The following is a 23,350-nucleotide window of genomic DNA, read 5'->3' on the forward strand; positions in this document are numbered from 1 at the left end:
AATAGAAAGGATTATTATTATTATTGTACTAAAACTAACAGCTTATATTGCTGGGTATGAGGCTAAGTGTCAGCTGTCCACAGCCAGCAGACTAAGGTAACACTTGTTTTACTGGTCAGGCTTCAAGAACCCTGCAAAGAATCCTTGCAGTTCCAAGGGTGAGGTATGCCCATATTACCTTGTTTGGCAACAAGAAGAGCATCCAACCATAGAAAATCTATCCCAACTAATTCTGTTTGATGTATGCGAGAATGGAAATGCGGTTACTAAAAATTGTAATGATGATGATGATTATCAACACATACACACACACACACATCTTATTTTCTGTCCCCTCACTTGTCTCTTCTGCTTTTTGTGTTTTGTATATTTGAACCATCTATGTCATATACACATAAAACACACACAACACGTGTGTCTATGTGTGTGTATATATATACATATATATATATATATATCATCATCATCATCATCGTTTAACGTCCGTTTTCCATGCTAGCATGGGTTGGACGGTTCAACATACACACACACATATACTCTGCATACATATCTATATTGTGTTGAAATTGTGATGATGTTTGGTCAATAACTAATGAGGGGTCAGTGTATCTATATTCTTTTTTTTTCTGCTTTCCATATGTTCCTTTGTTATTCTCCTGTGCCACCTTTTATTGCTATACTTACATTTAATTGTATCTATATAAAGAAACTCAATAAACATATATATTTGTGAACCAAGTGAATTTTTGTATAAGAACACATGTTCCATAACCTTGTAGCTTGATCCAATGTGTGTGCATGCATGTGTGTGTGTAATTGCTCTATTTATTTAAAATAATGGTATAATAAAATATAGGTTTGATTTTATTGATTGACAGGTACTAGCACACAGCAGGTGTGTCTATGAACATGTGTACACCTTTCTATCTTTCCCTGTACACGTGTGTGTGTGTGTGTGTGTGTGTGTGCACGTGTGCACACGCATAACACCATAAACACTAATATATTAATTTCTTCAAGTGTGTCAGCTCAGGTAAAGATGGATTTTGTCAGCATATGCATTCCCTGTGCATTTTGTTGGTGGGAGTTGTGCATAAAGCCATTTCATAATGTGGATGTGAGTGTGTTGATGTTTTTATGTTATGTCTCCTTATGTCTTCTAACTGAAATAACTCTGCAAACAAGTGTCTGATGAAATAAGTGCAAAACTTAAGTAAGGATTGGGTGTGCCATGATCTCCTAAACTCTTGAAAATGGTGCCCCAATGTGGCTGCACTCCAGTGACTGAAACAGTAAATGTGTGTGCATGTGTGTATGTATATATCATCATCATCGTTTAGCGTCCGCTTTCCATGCTAGCATGGGTTGGATGGTTCAACTGGGGTCTGGGAAGCCCGAAGGCTGCACCAGGCTCAGTCTGATCTAGCAATGTTTCTATGGCTAGATGCCCTTCCTAACGCCAACCACTATCATTTAATGTTCGTTGTCTATGCTGGCATGGGTTGGACTAATATAACATCATCATCATCATCGTTTAATGTCTGCTTTCCATGCTGGCATGGGTTGAACGGGTTGACTGAAGACTGGTGAGCCAGATGGCTGCACCAGGCTCTAATCTGATCTGGTAGAGTTTGTACAGCTGGATGCCCTTCCTAATGCCAACCACTCTGAGAGTGTAATGGGTGCGTTTACATGCCACTGGCACGAGGGCCAGTCAGGCGGTACTGTCGACGGCCAAGCTTAAATGGTGTTTTTTATGTACCACCTGCACAGGAGCCAGTCCAGCAACACTGGCAATGACCTCGTTCGAATGTTATTTTTCATGTGACACTGGCACTTGTACCAGTAAGGCGATGCTGGTAATGATCATGCTCAAATGGTGTTTATTATATGTCACCTGCACAGGAGCCAGTCAGAGGCCCTGGCAACGATCATGCTCAGATGGTGCTTTTAATGTTCCACTGGCACAGGTGCCAGTCAGGCGGTGCTGTCATCAGCCATGTCAGTGAATTTGATTTTGATTATGATTTCACTTGCCTCAACAGGTCTTCCACAAGCAACGCATAAGTAGACTGGTTACACCGCTGGCATAGGCCACGGGTTATGGTCTCACTTGGCTTGCCGGGTCTTCTCAAGCACAACACACATACACACATGAGCCAACAAGGGATTTAGAGTTGCTAAAATAACAGCCAAATTTCATTCAAATCACATTTTAATTTCAGCAAAAAGGAGTTATAGGAGAATATAATAAACAGTAAATGTCTGCTTGATGAAAGCTGATTTGGAGCACATGTACACTTGTTCAAGTAAAAGGCGGTGCTCCAGCATGGCCACAGACAAATGACTGAAACAAATAAAAGAATAAAAGACTACACATATATTTTTATATGGATATATGTAACTGGCACTCTGTCAGTTAAGATTACAAAAATTCCAGTTGATCTGATCAATGGAACAGCCTGATTATGAAATTGACACGCAAGTGGCTGACCACTCCATAGGCATGTGTACTCTTAATGTAATTCTCAGAGAGATTCAGCATGACACTGAATGTGACAAAACCGGCCCCTTGAAATATAGGTGCTACTCATTTTTGGCTGCTGAGTGGACAGGAGCACTCTGAAATAAAGTGTCTTTCTCAAGGACACACTGTGCCGTCAGGAGCTGAATACCCTAACCACTCAGCCATGTGCCTTCACATACATACAAATGTCCAAGCTGGCAGAAACGTTAGCATGCCGGGCGAAATGCTTAGCAGTATTTCGTCTGCTGCTACGTTCTGAGTTCAAATTCCGCCGAGGTTGACTTAGCCTTTCATCCTTTTGTGGTTGATTAAATAAGCATCAGTTACACACTGGGGTCGATATAATCGATTTATTCCATTTGTCTGTCCTTGTTTGTCCTCTCTGTGTTTAGCCCCTTGTGGGAAGTAAAGAAATAGGTATTTCGTCTGCCGTTACGTTCTGAGTTCAAATTCCGCAAAGGTCAACTTAGCCTTTCATCCTTTTGTGGTCGATTAAATAAGTACCAGTTACGCACTGGGGTCGATGTAATCGACCTAATCCCTTTGTCCTTGTTTGTCCCCTCTATGTTTATCTCCTTGTGGGCAATAAGGAAATAACATATGTCCAGCCCATGTGAACAAGGAAAATGGACATTAAATTATGTTGATGATGATGATGATGAAATAAATCTACATGTCTACATGCATACATTTATCCTAAATATGTAGACCTATATGCACAGTGATATATGCACGAGTGCATGTGTGTGTCATCAGACAGTTTTGTTTAGAAACAAAACTGTCCAACGGATAGGATCGTGAAACTCTGAGTAACAGTTTTTGTGATTTTTTGCTGCTTTTTGATAAAGCATATTACTTACTCTACCTCTGGTGTTCGAGTACTATTTTTTTCCACCTTGTTTCACATTTATGTGCTTACTCTGGTATGTATATGTGTGTGTGTATATATATATATAAAACCATATGCTTGCACTTATATAGATATATATATATATGTCAATCAGGGGCCATGCATACATATAGATTTATACATACATGTAGCACTTCTATGCATAAATGTGCACATAAATACACACACATAAACATATATACTTACATGTAGATATATGAACATACTTACTGAAATATACTATATAAATGGGTGTAAAGAGTAATACATGTACATGTGAATGCTATAATCAAAATATATGTATAGCACATGCATAGCAACGGTACAGATATAAAGATAGAAAAATAAAAATAGATCCAGCCGGTGTGTACTTATCTTGGTGAATTATTCTATGAGAATTGACAGGGGTGATAGGATAGGGTGGAGATTGTTTCTATAAGTCATGATAGGTATAGATTGTTTATAAAATCTGATATTAATGACTAAAATGGACAGACAGCTCAGAGATAAGGTTATAGTGAAACCTGTACAAATCTGCTAAAAAACATACTGTTGTTTATTTGTAAGTGTTATGTATGTTAAGAAACTTGCTTTCCAACCACATGGTTCCAGGTTCAGTCCCACTGTGTGGCACCTCAGATAAGTGTCTTCTATATAGCCTTGTAAGTGGATTTGGTAAATGGAAACTGAAAGAAGCCTGTCATATATGTGTGTGTGTATGTCCATCACTGCTTGACAATTGGTGTTGGTGTGTTTACATCCCTGTAACTTAGAAGAGAGGAAGAGGCTGACCAAGAACCGCTAGCTTGACACCATCAAGAGTGACATGGGAATGGCCATAGCCAATCTGAAAGAAGCAGCCCAGGATAGAACTGACTGGAGGACACTGATCCAACGAGTAACCGAGAGTCGACTTTGACTGAGCGGATAGATAGATAGAACTTAGAAGTCTGGCAAAACAGACTGATAGAATAAGTACTAAGCTTAAGAAATAAGTCCTGGGGTTGATTTGTTCAACTAAAACCCTTCAAGGTGGTGCTTTGCAACTTCATGGTTTCAGGTTCAGTCCCACTGTGCAGCACCCTGCTTTGTGTCATCTGTTATAGTCCCAGGCCAATCAATGGCTTGTTAGTGAATTTGGTAGATAGAAACTGTGTAGAAGCCTGTCGTGTGTGTGTGTGTACCCCCTACCTCCACTTGACATCTGGGGTTTGGTTTAGTTACATCCATGTAGCTTAGAGGTTCAGCATAAATGATCGATAAAATAAGTCCTAAACTTAGATACTGGGGTCTGTCTATTTGTAAAAACCCTTCAAGATGATGTTTCAGCATGGCCACAGTCTGTTGACCAATGCAACTAAAGGATGTCTCTAACGAGCATGCATTTGAGAAACGTCGAGGTGAAGGGATGTAAAGATGCCAGGCCAAAAGTCAAGAACACAAAAGGAAGCAAAAAAAAAAAAAATGGAAGGCATAAGGACAGAAAAGGCAATAGAAGTCAGTGAAATCTAAAATTCCATAGCCTTAGAAAGATGTGTGACAAGCAAAATGAACGCAAAACATTATCCACAGAAGTTCAGAGTCTTTACTTCTTTGTTGAGGACATAGAAACAGAAACTCCCACTTCAAATTAAGTAGATGTACTGTTTTTTTTAGGATGCATTTCTCTGATAGGCAAAGAAAATATTTAGATGCAATAATCAGTCAGTTGATATTGTAATTAAGGTTCCCTTTCTGTTTCAAATCCCAGATGTACTTGGAAAATATTCTCATGCCTATTTTATCTTCATTCCTGAAGGGATATGTATGCTATTTGTATCTTGTTTTGAAGGTGTTCTCTATGATGCTTATATAGCTATTTATACTATTATTGTTTCTAATGGAAACTCTAGAACAGTATATGTCACTCCTCGGAAACCATTTACCATCTAGTTCTAGTGGACTGGTGTTACGCTTGGGACAATAATTGTATTATGGTAGCAATTCTTGTGTGTTTGTTCATTGTAATTTCATCCCAATTTTTTGTTGAAGAATGGTAAAATTATGCATACAACTGTAATTCACCCAATATTCCTATTGAAAATTTTATGAAACTAATTTATATAAGAAAAGTATACACTTATTAGGTTTAGGAAAGAATTGGCAATATTAGAGCTGACAAAGAAGGTGGTGAGCTGGTAGAACCATAAGCATGCTGAGCAAAATGTTTAGCAGTATTTCATCATCTTTACATTCTGTGTTCAAATTCCACCAGGGTCAACTTTGCCTTTCATCCTTTCAGGGTCAGTAAAATAAGTACCAATCGAGCACTGGGGTTGATGTAATTGACTTAGCCCCTTCCCCATAACTGCTGGCATTGTGCCAAAATTTGAAACAATTATTAGAGCTGACATTGAAACCAAATGGTGGGTTCTACCATATAAACTTTCTTTATCAGGTATTTTTAGACTTAGAAGGTAACTGTCTGGCTATGGTATTGTATTTCAGCTGAATCCACTTCAGCTTAGCTTTAGGTTTCATAAAATCATGCAACACAATTAAACGTTTCCTTATCAGAAGATATACAGGAAATCTTTTCACTGATAGTCCTCACAATGGTAGTGAAGAGATTAGAGACTTCGTGACAATACTGCTTTATTTTGTTAGGTTTACTAAAGGACCATAAAACCCTGAAACTAAGTTAATGGTAATATTGATTTGCATTTGCACTCTCAGCGATTCTATGATCAAAGCTTTTGAAAGAATTAAATCTTTCCTAATCTTATCTAATTAACAACGGTGTCTATGGTTAAAATTTAATCTGTCATCTCTGTACCGACTTAGCTCTATCGAATTACATTTACTGTGGACAATATCTTAAATGAATAACCCAATTAATTAGAAACAACTGATAAAGAAGAATGGCATAGTTCTGTAATATTCCATTTAACTCGTAAGTCACTAAAGGAAAGAAGATATTTTCTGGCATGCATAATGACATCAGTGTCTAAATCACTAATAATGGTAAATGTATATCTGAAAGCTAACACTCTCATTAGGATTCAGTGATAGAAAGGCAAAATTCCATAATGTCAAATTGTGTAAATTTACAGTTATGTTTGTCATACTCTTTTACTTGTTTCAGTCATTTGACTGTGGCCATGCTGGAGCACCACCTTTTTAGTTGAGCAAATTAACCCCAGGACTTATTCTTTGTAAGCCTCATACTTATCAGTCTCTCAATTGCCGAACCGCTAAGTTACGGGGACGTAAACACACGAGCATCGGTTGTCAAGCGATGTTGGGGGGACAAACACAGACACATAAACACATACACACATATATATATATACATATATACGACGGGCTTCTTTCAGTTTCCGTCTATCAAATCCACTCACAAGGCTTTGGTCGGCCCGAGGCTATAGTAGAAGACACTTGCCCAAGGTGCCATGCTGTGGGACTGAACTCGAAACCATGTGGTTCGTAAGCAAGCTACTTACCATACAGCCACTCCTACGCCTATATGTATGTTACTGGACTAATCAGTTACTGATGAACTAACTATTACTCCGATGGGGAAGTTTAAACTATTATCGATCAAACGTCTGTTGATATTGTTGCTTAAAGTCATTATGGGTTTGAGTTGAGTTGAACAAATAGCCAAGAAATTTTTTTAAAAATGTGAAGACCTGTTGAGGCAAGTGAAAATCAAAATCGAAATCGATCAACATCAATGGAATTTGTAGTTGTGATACCAGTGCCAGTGGCACGTAAGAGAACCATCCGAATGTGGCTGCAGCCAGCGCTGCATCGACTGGCCTCCATGCCGGTGGCACGTAACAAACATCATCCGATCGTGGCTGTTGCCAGCCTCGCCTGGCCTCCGTGCGGGTGGCACGTAACAAACACCATCTGATCGTGGCCGTTGCCAGCCTCGTCTGGCACCTGTGTCGGTGGCACGTAAAAAGCACCCACTACACTCACGGAGTGGTTGGCGTTAGGAAGGGCATCCAGCTGTAGAAACACTGCCAGATCTGACTGGGCCTGGTGCAGCCTTTGGGCTTCCCAGACCCCAGTTGAACCGTCCAACCCATGCTAGCATGGAAAGTGGACGTTAAACAATGATGATGATGATGATGTTTGTACTACAATGGATTAGATAACACTAAAGATGAACTTCTCTGAAATTAGCAATGGCCTAGAAATAACTCACAACAATGGCTGGGATGTAGATGGCAGCAGAGCTGAATGTGTTAAAAGATGAATTATTCAGCTATTTGTGGCTCTCTTTGAGAAACATATTTCTATTCAGAAATTTATCTTAAAATAGAAAGATGGAGAAATTTTCTTTATTTCCTATTGGCTCTTTTCCTCACACACACAATCTCTCTGTGAATATTATCGGCTTGTCAGTATACAACTGGTCTCTATAGTATATATTGTATATCATTGTTGATCAGTGGGATGCACAGGAATTGGTAATACCTCTGAAATGCTTGTGCAGATTCTTAGAATGTAAACCACCTCTGTGGATGGGTTGAGGTGAACCTATCTAAAAGCAGTGTACTAAATTTTGTTAATGCACAACTATTTTATTCAAATAAGTTATTAATCCAAAATAAATATTTGGTATGCTTTTATTCTTTTACTTGTTTGTCATTTGACTGTGGCCATACTGGAGCACTGCCTTAAAGATTTTTTTTTAGTTGAAGAAATTGACCCCTGCACTTATTCTTTGTAAGCCTAGTACTTATTCTATCAGTCTCTTTTTCCAAACTGCTAAGTTTCAGTGACTTAAACACACCAACATTGGTTGTCAAGTGTTGGGGGTGGGGGGGCACAGACACAAAGACATACACTATAAATATATACTTATATATATCATGAAGGAAAGTATTTCGTTTTTGGATTTGGTTTGCAAGATTCTTTATGTGAGTTTGTGTGTTGAAGCATATTCTGTTGTGTCTGGAGAGAGTCATTTTCTTTTTGTGCCTTATAATTTAACACACTCACCAGTAAAATTTCCACAAAAATTTTAGGAAAATAAAAATAAGGAATTAAGCAAATAAAGGATGTCTCTAATGAGCATGCATTTGGAAAACATCAAAGTGAAGGTATGTAAAGATGCCGGGCCAAAAGTCAAGAATACAAAAGGAAAAAAAAAATGGAAGGCATAAGGGCCGAAAAGGTAATAAAAGTCAGTGAAATCTAAAATTCCATAGCCTTAGAAAGATGTATGACAAGCCTTTATAAGGACGCAAAACATTATCCACAGAAGTTCAGAATCTTTACTTCTTTGTTGAGGACATGGAAACAGAAACTCCCACCTCAAATTCAGTAGGTGTAATGTTTTTTTTAAGATGCATTTCTCTGATAGGCAAAGAAAATATTTAGATGCAATAATCAGTCAGTTGATATTGTAATTAAGGTTCTCTTTCTTTTTCAAATCCCAGATGTACTTGGAAAATATTCTCATGCCTCTTTTATCTTCATTCCTGAAAGGAAATGTATGCTATTTGTGGCATGCAAAGCTTGTAAGACTCTTAGTGCTACTAGTCTTTTACTGCAAATTTCCTCATTATCATTTAGTGTTTATTTTTTGCACATAACATAGGCGCAGGAGTGGCTGTGTGGTAAGTAGCTTGCTTACCAACCACATGGTTCCGGGTTCAGTCCCAATGCGTGGCATCTTGGGCAAGTGTCTTCTGCTATAGCCCCGGGCCGACCAATGCCTTGTGAGTGGATTTGGTAGACGGAAACTGAAAGAAGCCTGTCGTATATATGTATATATATATGTATGTGTTTGTGTGTCTGTGTTTGTCCTCCTAGCATTGCTTGACAACCAATGCTAGTGTGCTTACGTCCCCGTCACTTAGCGGTTCGGCAAAAAGAGACCGATAGAATAAGTACTGGGCTTACAAAGAATAAGTCCCGGGGTCGATTTGCTCGACTAAAGGCGGTGCTCCAGCATGGCCACAGTCAAAATGACTGAAACAAGTAGAAAAAAAAAACTTGCTCTGGACAGTTCATCTATATACATTGAACACATCATTCATACACACACACTCGTGTAGATCTCTTTCATTCTATGCACCACTCACACAAAGCCACTCCCTGACTCAGAACCAATTGTAAGATGATGTCGATCTAACTTGAAAACGTGTATGTATTTGACTTGTAGTGGCTGAAAGGAGAGGTTATTTTATATGCATTACTACAACAGGGGTGGCTGTGTGGTAAGTAGCTTGCTTACCAACCAAATGGTTCCGGGTTCAGTCCCATTGCGTGGCACCTTGGGCAAGTGTCTTCTACTATAGCCTCAGGCCGACCAAAGCCTTGTGAGTGGATTCGGTCGACGGAAACTGAAAGAAGCTCGTCATATATATGTATATATATATGTGTGTCTGTGTTTGTCCCCCTAGCATTGCTTGACAACCGATGCTGGTGTGTTTATGTCCCCGTAACTTAGCGGTTCGGCAAAAGAGACCGATAGAATAAGTACTGGGCTTACAAAGAATATGTCCCGGAGTCGAGTTGCTTGACTAAAGGCGGTGCCTTGTGAGTGGATTCGGTAGACGGAAACTGAAAGAAGCCCATCGTATATATGTGTGTGTATGTGTTTGTCCCCCTAGCATTGCTTGACAACCGATGCCGGTGTGTTTACGTCACCGTCACTTAGCGGTTTGGCAAAAGAGACCGATTGCATAAGTACTGGGCTTACAAAGAATAAGTCCTGAGGTTGATTTGCTCGACTAAAAAAAGGCGGTGTTCCAGCATGGCCGCAGTCAAATGACTGAAACAAGTAAAAGAGTAAAGAGTATACTGACCTCATAATGCATTTTATTTATCATTTTATACATTATGAAATGTAGCTTGCAATATCTTTTGAGTCTTTCTTTACTTTTCTCAGATTGTATTCTTCGTGTGTTTTTTTCCTTCTTCAACTTGTTGAACCATTCCAATGCTTGCACAAATGTTTCCCTTGTCATCCGTTTGTCCCGAAAATACTTTTACCTTCAGCTTGATTTGTTAGTGATCTTACAGGTGCACTATCTCTTTCTTTTTCTCTGCCCTTCCTTTTAGAGCATTAGCAATTTCTCCATTTCCTGAATAATGTTTCGAAGCTACTTTGTTAACCCCCACTGCATGGCGGCCGAACCTTTCGCTTCCTCTCAGGCTCTTTCCCCTGTTCTTAAGAATATTGGAAATCGTTAAATGGAGCAACTGCAGATTTCATCCAATAACATTCGCTTTCCCTGCTCGCCGCCCGCCCCACCGCACTCTTTTATTTCGGTTGTGTATTTTCATTTTAACTTCCAAATCAAGTGGCTTCTGTTTCTTGTCTAGTGTATTAGTAGCTGGATAAAAATCTTCCTTTCATACCAATAGTCGTGGGTGGTGAATCTGTAGAATGCGAACAAGACACTTGTGATGTGCTCGCTGAAGTGTAACTGATGCCGAGAAATAACACCAGTGCTACGGCTGCTGCTGCTGCTGCTGCATAATGGTTCTCGTACAGTGTGTGGGAATATTCAGATTTTTTCTTTTGTTTTTATGCATGGTCAAAACTGGTCGAGGATGTAAGTTGCATAGGTTATAAGTTGAGGAGTGTGTGTGTGTATACACAACACATATATACGTCCAGGCACACACATATTTACACACACACACACATATATATGAATATATATATACATATATGAATATGAATATATGACTATGATTATATGATATATATATATATATATATATGAATATATGACTATGATTATATGAATATATGTATATATATATATATATGAATATATTCATATATATATGAATATATGACTATGATTATATGAATATATATATATATATATATGAATATATTCATATATATATGAATATATGACTATGATTATATGAATATATATATATATATATATATGAATATATTATATATATATGAATATATGACTATGATTATATGAATATTATATATATATATATATAATATATATATATATGAATATATTCATATATATGAATATATGACTATGATTATATGAATATATATAATATATATATATATATGAATATATATATATATATGAATATATGACTATGATTATATGAATATATGTATATATATATATGAATATATATATACATATGAATATATATATATGTATATATATATGATATATATATATATATATATATGTATATACATATGAATATATATATATGTATATATGAATATATACATTCATATAACGCCACAAACAAGGACACCTACAGATTTCCACGTATGTAGTAGATATGTATTTATATATATATATATATGTATATACATATATATATGTATGTATATATATATGAATATATATATATGTATGTATATATGTATATATGTACATGTATATATATGTATATCTATATGTATATATGTACATGTATATATATATGTATATATGTATATATATATATATGTACCTATATAATATATGTATGTATATATATTTGTACTTCACAAGACAAGAGAATATTCAGTACTCTGTATTGCCTCCTTTTGTTCAAGGCAACTTGACTAAGAGAGGCTGATCTGGTTTGAGAGGAAGAAAGAATCGGATGTATAAATTTGAAATGGGTCTATTGGGAGACTTTCCCACTCTATTTTCTGCTCATGAACAGCATAGAAGAAATGTGTTTACATTGCTATTTTGCTCACAGCTAGGCTCTGTAATATTTAAATTTATTTCACTTCTTTTGATTCAAACTATCTTTTACATAAATTAGATATTGCTTAATTAATGATGAGCTATGAAAATACAAATATGTAAATGAGGCTGTCCATTGTGGTGCTAGCATAATTTATAATTGCTTTATATAATAGCTGAATATACTTTGCTATTGATTAGGGAATGACACCAGGTATACCTTCTCTAGGAGTGGTTAAGAAACCATTGAGGAGCGCATGAGAAAACTTAGCCCTTTTTTTTTATTATCCTTCAACAACAACATATAAAGAATGAGTTTATTTCCTTATTTCATCCACTAGAAGGTTTTGTAATTTTACACACACACATTTGTTTCTTTATTGCCCACAGGGGGCTAAACATAGAGAGGGCGCACATGTATTGATGTTCTTACATATATATATGAATCCTTATTTGCTTACTGTAGATCCTCGAGTATAATCCGCATTTTTACCCCACAATTTAAAGGTCAAAACCCCTAGTGTCTACTATATATATGGTTAAAAATGAAAATTATTTTCTAAGCAATGTCCGTTTGCATTATGTTATATATACAATAATAATAAAGGACGTTACTCTATACGGTTTTACAAACCAAGGATGTTATAATAATAATAATGAAATTATTGTATGCAGTGCTCAGGTGCACCACAACTTGTCAGAAAGTGCATATAGAGTATATGCAGTAATGTACAAATGTCTGGAAAGTGAACAATGTATGAGTCAGATACATGCTTGTGTGTGTATGGAGGGGAGAAAATCAGGTGTAGTGTTGGCGAATCTCAGAAAGCATGGAAGTTTTGAAGGATGCAGTGCTCTGACAACTAACAACTGATGCCGGCAGTTTGTTCCATGCTTCAGCAACTCTCAGCGTGAAAAAATGTTTCCTAAAGTCATGGGAGCTGTGCTGTTTTCTGACTTTGTAAATTTGACTCAAGTTAGAGAAGGGGCGCGTATTATACACAAGGCTTAGGTTTTTCAGAGGTACAGCCTCCTAAAAATCCCCTGCGTATTATACTCGAGGATTTACGGTATCTTCTCTCTCTATATATAAACGGCAGTTTGTCTGTGTGTCTGTTAGGTTGTACCCTCACCCTGACCACGGCTTTCAACCGATTCTGATGAAACTTGACCCACACATAGCCCAATGTCATAATTCAAAACTAACGCAGCGAAAATTTTGAAAAGTTCCCCCAGTTCTGAAAAAAATCGATAAATTCAACATGGGGTTGAGAATCAGAAACACAAACCACAGACTGTCTAGGGGACGCAACTCGACCTTTTTAACTCTCAAAAAAATTTACCATAATTTTTTTCCCATTTTTTTGCTATTTTTTGGCTATAACTCTCTAAAAATGCTTTATAGTTATTTCCCTTACAAACCCGAGCAACGCCAGGCGATACTGCCAGTTTATTTTTAAAAGTGTTTGTTAATATTCATATTTCTTATTTTTCCAGATGCTGGGATGAACACATCATGGCTCCAGTCCATTCAAACTACGCCCTTTTTTAAGGCATGAAAAATGGCTGAATTCCTGTTATTTGTATATATGTTTGTTTTGGAGTTAATAACCAATGGGATTTCGGCAAATGTGGCATGCAAAGCTTCTAAGACTGTTAGTGCTACTAGTGCTACTAGTCATTTACTGCGAATTTCTTCACTATTATATAGTGCTTATTTTTTGCACATGGCCTGCTCTGGACAGTCAGTTCAAAGATATATTTGTAACACAAAGTTCTCACAAACCTTTAAAAGCTATGTTTATAGCTGATACACATCTCCTTGGTAGCAGGGATGGTCATTGGTTTGACAAACTAAGGAGGTAGGTAATTTCACTTTTTAATATATATTTTCTTTTTTTCCTTTGCTATTGTTGTCTTTTCATTGTAATGAAATCTCTAACAATATCATATTGTTGCCACTGTTGTTAGCAGTTATCAAATACATCCTATGATATCTGAATACACAGGCAGTGTGATAGGAGAGGAGTACAGGAATAATTGTATTGAACTGTCGTGATTTATGTGCTCTAGCCTTCGGTAGGACATTGAAAGATTCATTCATATTTTATATAAACACCAAATATAGAAATGTCTAATATTAACATGTCATATATATATATATATAAAGGCGGCGAGCTGGCAGAAACGTTAGCACGCCGGGCGAAATGTGTAGCCGTATTTCGTCTGCTGTTACGTTCTGAGTTCAAATTCCGCCGAGGTCGACTTTGCCTTTCATCCTTTCAGGGTCGCTAAATTAAGTACCAGTTACGCACTGGGTCGATATAATCGACTTAATCCCTTTGTCTGTCCTTGTTTGTCCCCTCTATGTTTAGCCCCTTGTGGGCAATAAAGAAATATATATATATATATATATATATATCATCATTGTGGTCATCTAATGTCTGTTGACTATGCATGCATGGGTTTGACGGTTTGACCAGGGCTGGTAAGTGAGGGGCTGTATGCACTTCCTAATGCCAATATATATATAAATTGACTGAAACAAGTAAAAGAAAGATAAAAAAAAATATATATATATATATGTAAATGTTGAAAGACGAGAATGAGTGCTCAACATTGCATTGGTGGATAAAATTTCTTTATTTGTGTATTAAAGCTACCATTGGTTCATGTTAAGAAAAATATCTCAATATCTTATTAATTTTTCAAGCCAATCACATGGCTTTTGGGAATTTTGTAGAGTATTCAGGTAGAAAAAAACTCTAGAACTCTGGGGCTGAAGGCCAAGAAAATAGGCTGCCTATCGGTCATAATCATAGGAACAAGGTTAATGCAGTAAAAAAAGGGGCTCTGTGGGGCCCCATTTAAGTGGCCCTTGAGAAATTGAACCTCCTTACAATACTCCTTGGAAGTTCATGGCATGAAATTCATTGTCATTGCTTTGATTTGGTCACCGATGTCTTGTATTTAGTTTAAAATGCAGTAAAAATAGTGGGGTCAATGGGGTTCCATTTAGGCAATCCTTAAAAAAAGACACCCTTAGAACATTCCCTGGGATTAGGGGAGTTGCTGGTTTGAGTTGCGATGCCCTTGCACCAATGGTCAAGAAGGAGTTGATGAGCATAAAAATGTAACAGGCAGAGAAACAGTACTCGAATTTATGAGATAAATGGGTGATCATCTATTTCAATGTATTAGTTTCAAAAGCTTCATGCAAAACATTGGACTACAATCCATACTGAAAGAGGTAACTGCAATGAGTTCTTTGACTGAACTAAAAGTGTTTCATCATCATCATCATCGTTTAGCATCCGTTTTCCATGCTGGCATGGGTTGGACAGTGCAACTGGGGTCTGGGAAGCCAGAAGGCTGCACCAGGCCCAGTCTGATCTGGCAATGTTTCTGCGGCTGGATGCCCTTCCTAACGCCAACCACTCCATGAGTGTAGTGGGTGCTTTTTACGTGCCAGACGAGGCTGGCAAACAGTCGCGATCGGATGGTGCTTTTTACGTGCCACTGGCACGGAGGCCAGGCGAGGCTGGCAAACGGCCACGATCAGATGGTGCTTTTTACGTGCCACCGGCACGGAGGCCAGGCGAGGCTGTTTGATATGGCTAAATCTTGTATCTGAACATATATGGAGAAATGCTGATGAAAATGGCCCGAGAAGAACGTATTGGTTGTGTATCAATTAGTGGTGAATAGATCAGTCACTTGTAATATGTTGATATCATTTTCAGGTATTGAAACCACAATCTTACAATCATGAGCCCAACACCTTAACCACTAAGCCACTTGCCTCTATGTATTATTATTAAACCAAAATGTCATTATGATATCAGTGAAATAGTTTTAATTTCTAAGTAATTCATGTGTAACATACTATTCACTTGGAGTTATATAAACATCCTTGTTTATTTTCTAAAACTATGAAGTGATTGACAGAATGTATAAATATAGCTTTTTGTACTCAGCTTTTGTTTTAATTCTTTTTTTATTTTTGTATTTTTATTATATTTACAGGAATAGAAAGTTTAAATGTGTGTGACATATAAAACTAATATATAATAAAAAAAATTTTAACTGCTATTTTCGACAAAAGTAACAGAGTGAATACTGTAAATTGTTAGATATTGTGGAGATTAACATTAATAGGCACATGGTTTAGTGTTTAGAATGCTTGGTTCACACTCATGGGTTTGATTCTGGGAAGCATAATTTATCTTTGAGCAAGACACTTTGTTTCATGTTGCTTTAGTCCACTCAGCTGGCAAAAATGAGTATTACCTGTAATCGAAAGGGTTTATTTTGTCACATTCTGTGTCATGCTGAATCTCCCCGAGAACTACATTAACCCTTTTGATACCAACCTGCCTGAAACTGCCTCTGGCTCTGAGTACAAATCTATTGTTTTCAAAAGTTCTGAATTAAAATCTTCCAATAAACCTTAGTCACAATTCATGTTCCTAACACTAGCTTAATGATAACTACGTTATTTTACTAAATTCTTTGTTATATTTAAAACGAGTAAAATGCCCCATTTCCTTGTCCAATGGACGGTGCTGAGTTGTCAAACATTTAAACCAAATTTTCTCAAAACAACTTGTCTGACCGTCCCATAGGCCTCCCCTTTGAGAAACACTGATTTAACTTAAATTTGAGACACCAGCAAAAGAAGAAATAAAGATAGACTTTTTTTTCTATTCCAAGAAAAATGATTTTACAAATGCACATTCCCATGGCTTTATCAATCACATTCTCACCTGGAATTGACTTATACATGCCCTGATACTGTCGGTATCTATATATCAAATTTGAGCACAATCGGATGGAGGATACCCGAGATCCTAGAAGACACACACACAGACAGACAGAATGGATTTTATATAATGGATTAGTTGAAAGAAACACAAAGTATCTCAAAAGAAATATGGTAACAAAAGGTTAAAGGTACGCTTGTTTGTGGAGTGCTCAACTATCTACTCTTTTACTCTTTTACTTGTTTCAGTCATTTGACTGCGGCTATACTGGAGCACCGCCTTTAGTCAAGCAAATCGACCCCAGGACTTATTCTTTGTAAGCCAAGTACTTATTCTATCAGTCTGTTTTGCTGAACCACTAAGTTATGGGGACATAAACACCAGCATTGGTTGTCAAGCGATGTTGGGGAGACAAACACAGACACACAAACGCATACACACATATATATATATATGTACATATACATAACAGGTTTCTTTCAGTTTTCATCTACCATATCCATTCACAGGGCTTTGGTCAGCCTGAGGCACTTGCCCAAAGAGCCACGCAGTAGGACTGAACCTGGAACCATATGGTTGGTAAGCAAGCTACTTACCACACAGCCACTCCTGCACCTATTTGTGTATTAATTTTATGAGCAGGTTGTTCCATTGATTGGATTAGCTGGAATACTCATTGTCATAACCCATAAAGTCCCTGTCAACATTAAAAGTAATAACAAACCAGTGTTCACCTAAGCTGTACTACACTTGTTTTTAAATACAATATCTTTGTGAATATAAAAAGAGGGATTGGGTGGATTAATTTCAAACCCATTTCTACAGATGAGCGAACTGGAGCAACATAACAGAGTTCGATTCCAGGCTGTGACCTTATGACTCCTGTGCAGGTAGCATGTAAAAAACACCATTTTCGAGCGTGGCCGTTGCCAGTACCGCTAGACTGGCCCTCATGCCGGTCGCACGTAAAAGCACCCACTACACTCTCGGAGTGGTTGGCGTTAGGAAGGGCATCCAGCTGTAGAAACTGCCAGATCAGATTGGAGCCTGGCGCAGCCATCTGTTTCGCCAGTCCTCAGTCAAATCGTCCAACCCATCCTAGCATGGAAAGCAGATGTTAAACGATGAATAATAATAATAATAACAACATCAAAAAATACCTTAGGAATGATAACCCAGGTTCAAAATTTTCCCAAGACACCTGATGAAGGCTGGAGAGTATATCAGCCGAAATGTTGTGTTAACAACAAACAAGATGAGGACAAATATCTGTCAAATATAAATAATATAAATAATGTAAATAATGTACATAATTCCTCATCTGTTAAATATAGAACTGTATAAAATAAAATTTTTGCCCAAGAACACAACACAGCCCAGTCTGGGATTGAACTCACTACCTCGTGATTGTGAGCCTGATGCTCTAACCACCCTACTATACTGAGATAATGATGAAGGTCTTTGTCATCGTACTGTATTGGCACAGACGGTTGGAAGTTAGAATCTCTGTCTTGTACTCTGTACCAAAGCAACACTCTGTTATTCAAACCTGGCTTGTGTCCATCTTTAGATTATTTTGGGATTGATAAAATAAGTATTAGTATTTCATTGGCTTTTAGTTATACTTATTTGGCTACTCAAACTGAAATTATAACTAGAGATGAAATAATTGTCATTCATGTTTCAGAAAGAAAGATGAAAGTTAGAATATAGAGTTCTTTGTGAAGCCAATATTATTTGGCTTATTTCACTGATATACATTGCCGTTCTTCCTAATGAGGTAGTATCTATGTGGTGGTCACTTAGTTTGCCAGAAATAGCAGCCAAATCTCTACAGAGAAGCACCTTTGTCTTTGATATTTTAGTTGTCCCTGCCATTGGACTGCAGTAACCCCATTTTGAAGGGTTTTAGTCGAACAGATGAACCCCAGTACTTATTTTTTTCATGTGTGGTACTTATACAATTTTCCCTCCCTTTTTTTTTAGCTAAACTGCTAATTCATGGGGATGTAAACAAACCAACACCAGTTGTCAAGTGGCGGGTGACAAATATAGACACAAAGACACTACAGACATAAAAGTACACATGCACATACACACATGCATGTGCACGCACATACACACATGCACACTTATATTTTGTAGGCTTCCTCGCAGTTTCCATCTAATAGATTTGTTCACAAAGCCTTGATCGGACAGGGACTATTGTAGAAGTCACATGCCCAAGGTAGTGCACTGTTGGATTGAACCCAAAACCATGTGGTAGCACAAACCAAGCTTCTTAACCACACATGCATGTCTGCATTTTGGACACATCTGATAATTTAGTCCTAGATACCTGTAAGTACGCACAAATTGGATGGTTGTGTCTGAAATACCTTTGATCATATCTTTTATCTTGTTTCAGTCATTAGACTGTGGCCATGCTGGGGCACCACCTCCAGGAATTTTAGTCAAAGTAATTGACCCTAGTACTTGTATCTTTTTTAAGCCTGTTACTTATTTTCTTGGTTTCTTTTTGCCAAACCACTAAGTTGCAGGGACATAAACACTAGCACCAGTTGTGAAGTGGTAGTGGAGGACAAACATAAACACAAAGATATATATATATATATATATATGTATATATAAAATACAAAATGGGACAAGAATGCAAAACATCTGGACAACTAGGTGATACAAAAAGGGACAACAAAACATCCAGATAGATGATACAAAAAATGCAAGGATGGGTCATTCGAAGCTTTTTATCCTCAGTCAAGAACCGGATCATCCTCGCAATTTTGGCTGATTAATCTTGAGATTGCTCCAATCTGGCCAGCCCCAAGAAAAGACTAAGCTAAGAGCATTAGATTCCTTGGACAAAAGTATCGAATGTATACGAAAACAAGGACGGAAAAACAGACGATGTTACACGAATATAAATACAAAATACAATAAAAATAATGATAATGATAATAATAACAGGACATAACAACAGGTGTCTTTTGACTAAGGACGAATTGAATTAAGCTGGTGTGTGTGGAAATGGAGCCTTACGGCAGAGATACAAAACTTTCACAAACACAGGGAAGAATATTGATGTAGCAGTGACCATGGTCAGATGCAAAAAGAGGACTGGCAGTCTGGCCTTTCGGTCACGTGGGAAGAGAAGAGAGAGAAAAGGAGGAACAAAAGAATTAAGGAGGGGGAGGAGAAGAGGGAGAGAGAGAGTGTTGTAGAAGCAGATGGACAGAAGAAAAAGAGATAGGGACATAGTGAAGTGAAAAGTGAGTAAGAAAGGCAAAGAAATGTGAGAGAGAGTGGGGAGAAAGAGTTGAAAAAGTCTTACAAAATTTAGTATGCACGTGATAGGTTTCTTTCAGTTTCTTTCTACCAAATCCACTCACAAGGCTTTGATCAACTTGAGACACTTGCCCATGGTGTCACAGAGTGAGACTGAACCTGGAACCATGTGCTTTGGAAGTAAGCTTCTTACACACAACCATGCCTGCATCTAGCATGTTTGAGGCTGGAGCTGATCTGGGGCTAGACAAATAGCAACCACTACTGTCTTGGCATCTTTGCTGCCAGGTAGATTCACATCGGTGCCGACTTGCTAATCAGGTTAGAATATTTGATGTGGTAATTTGTGATCAGAAATATTCAGAAAGCCTTTTAGGAAGCCATTTTTAAGTATAAAATTATTGAATATTAAAGAGATTTTGAAATATATTAAATGCTTATCTAACAAAATAATTAAAATGATAGAACCATCTTGTTTGCTTTACTTAAATTGATAATCAATAGCATTCAATAGAAACCAGTTTTAAGTCTGAAAAGCTGATCATTTAATATTTGAGATTGCGCTGCTACTCTGGTATGTGAATGTCTGTCACCGAGAAATAAATTTAGCTTGATAATGAAATATTTTATTTATTTAAGAAGAAAATACGGTTAATAGCTAAATCTAATTCATATGAGAGATAACAGAACTTATATGTACTTAATACTAGTTATTTTACTGTGGGAAACAAAAAAGAGTAATTTACCTAAAGTGGTTTACCATCGTAGTTTTAGTTAGGAAGTTTTATATTACTATGGCTTGAGGTAGACATAAATATAATGGAAGTTAATTATTAATGACAGCAGTTTACTTACTTGTCTTCTGTAGAATTTACATCAGTTTCAAAACTTATTTATGTTATATTTAATGTGCCTCCAACTAAATCATGTCTGCACTAGATATGTAACAGCTTCTTGAAAAAAAGGGTCATAGGCACAGGAGTGGCTGTGTGGTAAGTAGCTTGCTTACCAACCACATGGATCCGGGTTCAGTCCCACTGCGTGGCACTTTGGGCAAGTGTCTTCTACTATAGCCTCAGGCCGACCAAAGCCTTGTGAGTGGGAACTGAAGAAGCCTGTCATATATATGTACATATATATATGTGTGTGTCTGTGTTTGTCCACCCCTCCCAACATCGCTTGACAACCAATGCTGGTGTGTTTACGTCCCCGTAACTTAGCGGTTTGGCAAAAGACCCCGATAGAATAAGCACTAGGCTTACAAAAAACAAGTCGATTTGCTCGACTAAAGGCGATGGTGCTCCAGCATGGCCACAGTCAAATGACTGAAGCAAGCAAAAGAGTAAAAGAGTGTTAACACTCTTAAAGTTCTGAAGTTTCTCTGGTTAAAAAAAAAAAACAGAACAAAATAAGTTATCGGTTAATGGCATTATCATATTGTTTGTTGGGAACCCCTCCACTTATTTGAGCAAGCAACCGACATTACATATTTTGTATCAAATATCTCTACTTCTTGGTTCTCGTTATTCAAAGGTTCTTTATCTATCAGCAACAGTGAAGTTGTACTCCTTTTCTTTTTAACCTTTTGTTATTCTTTCAATAGCATGTGATAGCAGTCCATTCACAGAAACCCTTCGAAAATAGATGTTTTAGCCATTATCAAGAGCTGAAAAGATCTCCTGAACATTTTTTATTTCCTATGTAGCTGAAACTTTGGACATACAGAACATAAATTCTTCATTTACAGTGGTCAAAGTTATTGTGCTCAGTTGTATATCATTGATAAGCCTTCAGAAAAGTGAAACATGTTTGATGTTCTCATAAATCACTGCAGCAATGATGTCCATCTCGGTGTCATCATCATCATCATCATCATTGTTTAACATGCGCTTCCCATGTTGGCATGGGTTTGACGGTTTCACATGGAGCGGCAAGCTGGCAGAAACGTTTGCACGTCGGGCGAAATGCGTAGCCGTTGTTCGTCTGCCGTTACGTTCTGAGTTCAAATTCCGCCGAGGTCGACTTTGCCTTTCATCCTTTCGGGGGTCGATAAATAAAGTACCAGTTACACACTGGGGTCGATATAATCGACTTAATCCGTTTGTCTGTCCTTGTTTGTCCCCTTAGTGTTTAGCCCCTTGTGGGTAGTAAAGAAATCAGTATTTCGTCTGCCCTTAGGTTCTGAGTTCAAATTCCGCCGAGGTCGACTTTGCCTTTCATCCTTTCGGGGGTCGATAAATAAAGTACCAGTTACGCACTGGTGTCGATTATAATCGACTTAATCCGTTTGTCTGTCCTTGTTTGTCCCCTCTGTGTTTAGCCCCTTGTGGATAGTAAAGAAATAGGTTTGACATGGAGCTGGCCAGCTGGGAGCTATCCAGACCCCAGTTGTCTGTTGTGGCATGATTTCTGCAGTGTGATGCCCTTCGTAGCACCAACCACTTAACAGAGTGTGCTGGGTGCTTTTTACATGCTACTGGCACAGGTGCATATACACAGCACCGGCATCGGTACATTTACACAGCATTGGCACTGTTGCTATTATGTGATGTCAAGACAACGACACATACACACACACACATATTGTATGACAGGCTTCTTTCAGTTTCAGCCAACCAAAGACTATGATTTTACTTAGCTTGGCATGTCTTACTGAGTACAGCAAATCACCACATCTCCCGGTCCCTTGTCATTTCCTCAGTAAGGCCCAGCATCCGAAGATCCTTTCCCACCGCTTCATTCCATGTCTTCGTGTCCAGGCAAGGTTTGTTATGGAAGACCATTAGTTGCCCATGCATACCAGCCTCCCCTCTTCATACCACTGATTTAATCAAAGGGAAATGCAAAGGCCGATATAGCTTGGCACCAGTGACGTCGCAACTCATTTCTGTGACCGTACGACAGGCACCCATGCCAACCCCCTTTGCTTGCGAAGACATGTTGGGGCAAGCGAAATCGAAATCGAATTGAACCAGCCAGGATCCCTGGTCTGGTGGTACGTAAAAAGCACTATCCGACTCGTGGCCGATGCCAGCGCCGCCTCGACTGGCTTCCGTGCCGGTGGCACATAAAATACACCAATCCGACCGTGGCCGTTGCCAGCCTTGCCTGGCACCTGTGCAGGTGGCACGTAAAAAGCACCCACTACACTCACGGAGTGGTTGGCGTTAGGAAGGGCATCCAGCTGTAGAAACATTGCCAG

General features: G+C 38.0%; 1 protein-coding gene across 3 annotated transcripts in view; it reads left to right on the forward strand.

Moving 5' to 3' along the window:
* Nucleotides 1-23,350, forward strand: part of LOC115221410 (metallophosphoesterase 1) — a 107,762-nt gene that overhangs the window by 15,469 nt on the left and 68,943 nt on the right. For all 3 annotated transcript variants that reach the window (XM_029791590.2, XM_029791591.2, XM_036510909.1), the window contains exon 2: nt 13,598-13,962. In XM_029791590.2, the coding sequence (XP_029647450.1) occupies nt 13,715-13,962 (248 nt within the window). In that variant the 5' untranslated portion in view covers nt 13,598-13,714. The remainder of the gene's footprint in view (nt 1-13,597; nt 13,963-23,350) is intronic.

The sequence above is a fragment of the Octopus sinensis genome, linkage group LG18 (genome assembly GCF_006345805.1).
Source record: "Octopus sinensis linkage group LG18, ASM634580v1, whole genome shotgun sequence".
NCBI classification, from domain to species: Eukaryota; Metazoa; Mollusca; class Cephalopoda; order Octopoda; family Octopodidae; genus Octopus; species Octopus sinensis.